The 8,468-nt window shown below is 46.7% G+C and overlaps 1 protein-coding gene across 2 annotated transcripts in view; it reads right to left on the reverse strand.

Moving 5' to 3' along the window:
• Positions 1-8,468, reverse strand: part of LOC124021124 (MHC class II regulatory factor RFX1-like) — a 33,454-nt gene that overhangs the window by 5,470 nt on the left and 19,516 nt on the right. For both annotated transcript variants that reach the window (XM_046336453.1, XM_046336454.1), the window contains 7 exons: positions 8,159-8,278; positions 7,766-7,887; positions 4,643-4,761; positions 3,722-3,825; positions 3,384-3,535; positions 949-1,046; positions 257-406 (listed from right to left, as the gene is read on the reverse strand). In XM_046336453.1, coding sequence (XP_046192409.1) covers positions 257-406; positions 949-1,046; positions 3,384-3,535; positions 3,722-3,825; positions 4,643-4,761; positions 7,766-7,887; positions 8,159-8,278 — 865 coding nt within the window. The remainder of the gene's footprint in view (positions 1-256; positions 407-948; positions 1,047-3,383; positions 3,536-3,721; positions 3,826-4,642; positions 4,762-7,765; positions 7,888-8,158; positions 8,279-8,468) is intronic.

Consider the following 8,468-nt stretch of genomic DNA (forward strand, 5'->3'; position numbering starts at 1 on the left):
CCAGACAGAGAGAGAGAGGTAGTGGTTAGAAGGTATCCAGACAGAGAGAGAGAGGTAGTGGTTAGAAGGTATCCAGACAGAGAGAGAGAGGTAGTGGTTAGAAGGTATCCAGACAGAGAGATAGAGGTAGTGGTTAGAAGGTATCCAGACAGAGGGAGGTAGTGGTTAGAAGGTATCCAGACAGAGAGAGGTAGTGGTTAGAAGGTATCCAGACAGAGAGAGAGGTAGTGGTTAGAAGGTATCCAGACAGACGTACCTGCACGTTAGTGAAGTCAACTCTGTTGAGGTCACTCAGCATCTGATTGATCTGGGCGGTGTTCTGGAGGACGGCCCTGGCTGCCTGGGCCAGGTGGTTTAGACTGGTGTAGCGACGCAGCGTCTGGGCAAACGCCCCCGCACACATCACCTGGAGGGGAGGAAAGGGAGACGGGAGAGAGGAGGAAGAGGGGGAGACGGGAGGGAAGGAGGGGGAGGAGTGGGAGAGGAGGAGGGGGAGGAGTGGGAGACGGGAGAGAGGAGGGGAGGAGGGGGAGACGGGAGAGAGGAGGGGAGGAGGGGGAGACGGAGAGAGGAGGGGGAGACGGGAGAGAGGAGGGGAGACGGGAGAGAGGAGGGGAGGAGGGAGAGACGGGAGGGAGGAGGGAGAGACGGGAGAGAGGAGGGGGAGACGGGAGAGAGGAGGGGAGGAGGGGGAGAGAGGTGGGGTGGAGGGGGAGAGAGGAGGGGAGGAGAGAGAGACGGGAGAGAGGAGGGGAGGAGGGGGAGAGAGGAGGGGAGGAGGGAGAGGTAATGTAGTTTTGTGGAAGAGTGTTTGTATTGTGTGTGTGTGTGTGTGTGTGTGTGTGTGTGTGTGTGTGTGTGTGTGTGTGTGTGTGTGTGTGTGTGTGTGTGTGTGTGTGTGTGTGTGTGTGTGTGTGTGTGTGTGTGTGTGTGTGTGTGAGATCACACCTTCATGCGGACCATCTCCTCTGGTATGTTCATCATGGCGCTTGTCAGCCAGCTCTCTAGACTCTTGGCAAAGTTACGGATGGCTTGAGTTAAGGCACCTGACAGAGAGAGAGAGATGGAGAGGGAGGGAGATGAGCGAGAAACGTAGCTAGTCATATGTTTTAGAAGACATTACATGTGCTGTCATTTAGTGTTATGTAGCTCTAATGTCATGTTGTGTGGCTCTAATGTCATGTTGTGTAGCTCTAATGTCATGTTGTGTAGCTCTAACGTCATGTTGTGTAGCTCTAACGTCATGTTGTGTAGCTCTAATGGCATGTAGACCTAATGTCATGTTGTGTAGCTCTAATGTCATGTTGTGTAGCTCTAACGTCATGTTGTGTAGCTCTAACGTCATGTTGTGTAGCTCTAATGGCATGTAGACCTAATGTCATGTTGTGTGGCTCTAATGTCATGTTGTGTAGCTCTAATGTCATGTTGTGTAGCTCTAATGGCATGTAGACCTAATGTCATGTTGTGTAGCTCTAATGTCATGTTGTGTAGACCTAACGTCATGTTGTGTAGCTCTAATGTCATGTTGTGTAGACCTAACGTCATGTTGTGTAGCTCTAATGTCATGTTGTGTAGCTCTAACGTCATGTTGTGTAGCTCTAATGTCATGTTGTGTAGACCTAACGTCATGTTGTGTAGCTCTAAAGTCATGTTGTGTAGCTCTAATGGCATGTAGACCTAATGTCATGTTGTGTAGCTCTAATGGCATGTAGACCTAACGTCATGTTGTGTAGCTCTAATGGCATGTAGACCTAATGTCATGTTGTGTAGCTCTAATGTCATGTAGACCTAACGTCATGTTGTGTAGCTCTAATGGCATGTAGACCTAATGTCATGTTGTGTAGCTCTAATGTCATGTTGTGTAGACCTAACGTCATGTTGTGTAGCTCTAATGTCATGTTGTGTAGCTCTAACGTCATGTTGTGTAGCTCTAATGTCATGTTGTGTAGACCTAACGTCATGTTGTGTAGCTCTAATGGCATGTAGCTCTGTCATGTTGTGTAGACCTAACGTCATGTTGTGTAGCTCTAATGGCATGTAGACCTAATGTCATGTTGTGTAGCTCTAATGTCATGTTGTGTGGCTCTAATGTCATGTTGTGTAGCTCTAATGGCATGTAGCTCTAATGTCATGTTGTGTAGACCTAACGTCATGTTGTGTAGACCTAACGTCATGTTGTGTAGCTCTAATGGCATGTAGACCTAATGTCATGTTGTGTAGCTCTAATGGCATGTAGACCTAATGTCATGTTGTGTAGCTCTAATGTCATGTTGTGTAGCTCTAATGGCATGTAGACCTAATGTCATGTTGTGTAGCTCTAATGTCATGTTGTGTAGACTTAACGTCATGTTGTGTAGCTCTAACGTCATGTTGTGTAGCTCTAACGTCATGTTGTGTAGCTCTAACGTCATGTTGTGTAGACTTAACGTCATGTTGTGTAGCTCTAATGGCATGTAGCTCTAATGTCATGTTGTGTAGACCTAACGTCATGTTGTGTAGATCTAATGGCATGTAGCTCTAATGTCATGTTGTGTAGACCTAACGTCATGTTGTGTAGCTCTAACGTCATGTTGTGTAGCTCTAACGTCATGTTGTGTAGACCTAACGTCATGTTGTGTAGACCTAACGTCATGTTGTGTAGACCTAACGTCATGTTGTGTAGCTCTAACGTCATGTTGTGTAGCTCTAACGTCATGTTGTGTAGCTCTAACGTCATGTTGTGTAGCTCTAACGTCATGTTGTGTAGCTCTAACGTCATGTTGTGTAGCTCTAACGTCATGTTGTGTGTAGCTCTAACGTCATGTTGTGTAGCTCTAACGTCATGTTGTGTAGCTCTAACGTCATGTTGTGTAGCTCTAACGTCATGTTGTGTAGCTCTAACGTCATGTTGTGTAGCTCTAACGTCATGTTGTGTAGCTCTAACGTCATGTTGTGTGTAGCTCTAACGTCATGTTGTGTAGCTCTAACGTCATGTTGTGTAGCTCTAACGTCATGTTGTGTAGCTCTAACGTCATGTTGTGTAGCTCTAACGTCATGTTGTGTAGCTCTAACGTCATGTTGTGTAGCTCTAACGTCATGTTGTGTAGCTCTAACGTCATGTTGTGTAGCTCTAACGTCATGTTGTGTAGCTCTAACGTCATGTTGTGTAGCTCTAACGTCACGTCATGTTGTGTAGCTCTAACGTCATGTTGTGTAGCTCTAACGTCATGTTGTGTAGCTCTAACGTCATGTTGTGTAGCTCTAACGTCATGTTGTGTAGCTCTAACGTCATGTTGTGTAGCTCTAACGTCATGTTGTGTAGCTCTAACGTCATGTTGTGTAGCTCTAACGTCATGTTGTGTAGCTCTAACGTCATGTTGTGTAGCTCTAACGTCATAACTCACTGGGGATGGGTCGTAATACGTCGGGGATGAGGATCTCCACCAGGGTCTGGTACAGTGTGTTGTCACAGTCTCTGGTCCAGTGAACAACTGGCTGGTACTTACACAGCACCACCAGGTACCACTTAGGTAGACGCTCCTCTGACTCACCGTGACTGGAGACACACACACACACACACACACACACACACACACACACACACACACACACACACACACACACACACACACACACACACACACACACACACACACACACACACACACACACACACACACACACACAGTTAGATTTTGTGTGTTGTAATGTGTGACATGTAGAACGTGTGTGTTTCACTCACACGCTGAGTGTGTCTGCGTCGATGCTCTCGCTGAACCTCCAGAAGGTTTTCCACAGCGTCTCCACCAGAGTGAACTGCAGGTTCACCATCACATCCAGAATGGCCTGCACAGACATGACATAGCACTACGTAAGAATGATAAAACACTACGTAAGAATGATAAAACACTACATTTGTCTGACATTACACTACATTAGACTGACATAGCACACCTGTAGACTGACATAGCACACCTGTAGACTGACATAGCACACCTGTAGACTGACAGCCCACCTGTAGACTGACATAGCCCACCTGTAGACTGACATAGCACTACGTAAGAATGATAAAACACTACATTTGTCTGACATAGTATTTTAACAGACATGGAAGATAGAAAGTCATAACATGACATTTGACCCACAAAACTGGACATAGACCTACATTGGACAAAGCACTACATTAGACAGAGATAGCACTACATTAGACAGAGATAGCAATACATTAGACAGAGATAGCACTACATTAGACAGAGATAGCACTACATTAGACAGAGATAGCACTACATTAGACAGAGATAGCACTACATTAGACAGAGATAGCACTACATTAGACAGAGATAGCACTACATTAGACAGAGATAGCACTACATTAGACAGAGATAGCAATACATTAGACAGAGATAGCAATACATTAGACTGACAAAGCACGACATTAGACTGACAAAGCACGACATTAGACAGACATAAACACTACACAAGATTGTCATACATTTTCATTACACTACAATAGACTAACACACTGTTTACCAACCCTGGTCCTGGAACTAAAACACCTGATTCTTCATCTCAACTCATCATCGTTATCGTTAGTGGAATCAAGACAGACATAGTAGGCACAACACTTCATAAGACTGCCAGCAGTGCGTTTTAGACCGTTTACCTCACAGTGTTCCCTGTAGAGCTGTTGGAAGGCTGTGATGTGTTCTGGAACGATCCCATCAGGAAGAGGTCTGTCCTGCAGATCCAACTCTGGGAACTCAGGCAGCGCCCGCGACGCGTCTGGACAACAACAACGGTCACATTGCTGTGTTATTATGTGTGGAATTACATGTCCATGATTTACAATGTGTTGATCTGTGTGCTTCACATTGGTTTAGTATGATTCCTAGCATTGTTTCTGCCATTATTTACATACGGAGACATTCTTGTTACTACGTGTGTGTGTGTGTGCGTGTGCGTGTGCGTGATGCACATTTCGGTACATTTTCTGCCGACTAACCGACCCTCGTTAACTGGTCGACAAACGGTTGAACAGTAAAATGACCAGCAGAAGATACTATACATACAAAGACCTGACATGTTAATGGAAACACGCAACACTAGCAGGCCTGTCATCGTCCAGTCAAAAGGCTCTCGCCTCTAATTGGACAACTCCTGTAATGAAGCAGATCATAAAACATCATTTGTAAAACACTATTAGCAGAAAACACCATTCTAAACAGAGCACCTGATACCAGCCGTTCCATATGTGTTAGCAACTAGGAGGAGAAATCTAATAGCAACTAGGATGATAATACGACTAGGATGGGATGATAACACGACTAGGATGGGATGATAACACAACTAGGATGGGATGATAATACGACTAGGATGGGATGATAATACGACTAGGATGGGATGATAATACGACTAGGATGGGATGATAACACGACTAGGATGGGATGATAACACGACTAGGATGGGATGATAATACGGCTAGGATGGGATGATGATACGACTAGGATGGGATGATGATACGACTAGGATGGGATGATAATACGGCTAGGATGGGATGATGATACGACTAGGATGGGATGATAATACGACTAGGATGGGATGATAATACGACTAGGATGGGATGATAATACGGCTAGGATGGGATGATAATACGACTAGGATGGGATGATAATACGGCTAGGATGGGATGATGATACGACTAGGATGAAGATACGACTAGGATGGGATGATAACACGACTAGGATGGGATGATGATACGACTAGGATGGGATGATGATACGACTAGGATGGGATGATGATACGACTAGGATGAAGATACGACTAGGATGGGATGATAATACGACTAGGATGGGATGATAACACGACTAGGATGGGATGATGATACGACTAGGATGGGATGATGATACGACTAGGATGGGATGATGATACGACTAGGATGGGATGATGATACGACTAGGATGGGATGATGATACGACTAGGATGGGATGATGATACGACTAGGATGAAGATACGACTAGGATGGGATGAAGATACGACTAGGATGGGATGATAATACGACTAGGATGGGATGATAACACGACTAGGATGGGATGATGATACGACTAGGATGGGATGATGATACGACTAGGATGGGATGATGATACGACTAGGATGGGATGATGATACGACTAGGATGGGATGATGATACGACTAGGATGGGATGATGATACGACTAGGATGAAGATACGACTAGGATGGGATGATAATACGACTAGGATGGGATGATAACACGACTAGGATGGGATGATGATACGACTAGGATGGGATGATGATACGACTAGGATGGGATGATGATACGACTAGGATGGGATGATGATACGACTAGGATGGGATGATGATACGACTAGGATGGGATGATGATACGACTAGGATGGGATGATGATACGACTAGGATGGGATGATGATACGACTAGGATGGGATGAAGATACGACTAGGATGGGATGAAGATACGACTAGGATGGGATGAAGATACGACTAGGATGGGATGATGATACGACTAGGATGGGATGATGATACGACTAGGATGGGATGAAGATAAGACTAGGATGGGATGATGATACGACTAGGATGGGATGATAATACGACTAGGATGGGATGATAATACGACTAGGATGGGATGATAATACAACTAGGATGATGGCTTTGACTTCTGGGCAACAGAAGAAAGTTGGGGTGAACATCAATAGAACAGGAGAGAAATGCTGGTTAACGGCATCAGGGAGTCTCTATAAAATAATTGCCTCCACATTTCTATAGAATAATTTTGACAAGGCTACTTTGAAGAAAGGCAAGACATGCCTCTTTGTTTGAAGTAAAGTAAAACATTCAGGTTTCAAACAAATCTTTTTTATTTTATATTTTAAATTTTACCCCTTTTTCTCCCCAATTTTGTGGTATCCAATTGTTGTTGTAGCTACTATCTTGTCTCATCGCTACAACTCCCGTACGGGCTCGGGAGAGACGGGCTCGGGAGAGACGAAGGTTGAAAGTCATGCGTCCTCCGATACACAACCCAACCACTGCTTCTTAACACAGTGCGCATCCAACCCGGAAGCCAGCCGCACCAATGCGCCGGAGGAAACACCGTGCACCTGGCCACCTTGGCTAGCGCACACTGCACCCAGCCCGCCACAGGAGTCGCTGGTGCGCGATGAGACAAGGACACCCCTACCGACCACGCCCTCCCTAACCCGGGCGACGCTAGGCCAATTGTGCGTCACCCCACGGACCGGTTTCAAACAATTTTAGTGCAAAGTGGTGTGTGACTTGCTGACAGCCTGCCTGCGTTGACTAAAGTCCAGCACGTCACCCCCAGCACGTCACCCCCCAGCACGTCACCCCCCAGCACGTCACACCCCAGCACGTCACACCCCAGCACGTCACACCCCAGCACGTCACCCCCCAGCACGTCACCCCCAGCACGTCACACCCCAGCACGTCACCCCCAGCACGTCACCCCCAGCACGTCACACCCCAGCACGTCACACCCCAGCACGTTACCCCCAGCACGTCACCCCCCAGCACGTCACCCCCAGCACGTCACCCCCAGCACGTCACACCCCAGCACGTCACACCCCAGCACGTTACCCCCAGCACGTTACCCCCCAGTACCATATTTTAGATAGCTCTCGAGCTGTCTGACAGATGATAGGCTATTCCACTCCTCTGTGTGTGTGTGTGTGTGTGTGTGTGTGTGTGTGTGTGTGTGTGTGTGTGTGTGTGTGTACCTCGTCCCTGTCCACTCACCCAGGAACTGCTGGTATTGTTGCACTTGAGCTGAGATGTCACTGAGCCCTGCCCCCTGCTGCTGCCCCGCCCCCAGAGACATCCCATTGGACATGCCCTCCACCTTCAGAACCGGCTTTACCCTATTGGACAGAACAGCTGTCAAAAGAGAGAGAGAGACAGGAAGAGACAGGAAAGAGACAGAGAGACAGGAAGAGAGAGAGAGGGAGACAAGAAGAGAGAGAGAGGGAGACAGGAAGAGAGAGAGAGGGAGACAGGAAGAGAGAGAGCGAGACAGGAAGAGAGAGAGCAAGAGAGAGACAGGAAGAGAGAGAGAGAGAGAGACAGAAAGAGAGAGAGACAGAAAGAGAGAGGAAGAGACAGAGAGACAGGAAGAGAGAGACACCCCCCTACCTGTGTTTCTGAGAGAAGGGTTGCTGTCTCAAAGCGAGGTGCTGCTGGTCGTCTATCAGACGGAGCAGAGAGGAGGTGGCCTTGATACGAAGACCATAGTAGTGGTACTTCGAGTTCCCTCTGAGACACAGGGGCATCTGATTATTACATGGCATTTACCGGAGCCTCTGCCACTACGGAACAGGTGTGTTTTATACAGTTGAAGTCGGACGTTTACATACACTTAGGTTGGAGTCATTAAAACTCCTTTTTCAACTCCACAAATTTCTTGTTGGTTTTTATTACTTTTAAAAAAATGTTATTTCACCTT

The sequence above is a fragment of the Oncorhynchus gorbuscha genome, unplaced genomic scaffold (genome assembly GCF_021184085.1).
Source record: "Oncorhynchus gorbuscha isolate QuinsamMale2020 ecotype Even-year unplaced genomic scaffold, OgorEven_v1.0 Un_scaffold_1058, whole genome shotgun sequence".
NCBI classification, from domain to species: domain Eukaryota; kingdom Metazoa; phylum Chordata; class Actinopteri; order Salmoniformes; family Salmonidae; genus Oncorhynchus; species Oncorhynchus gorbuscha.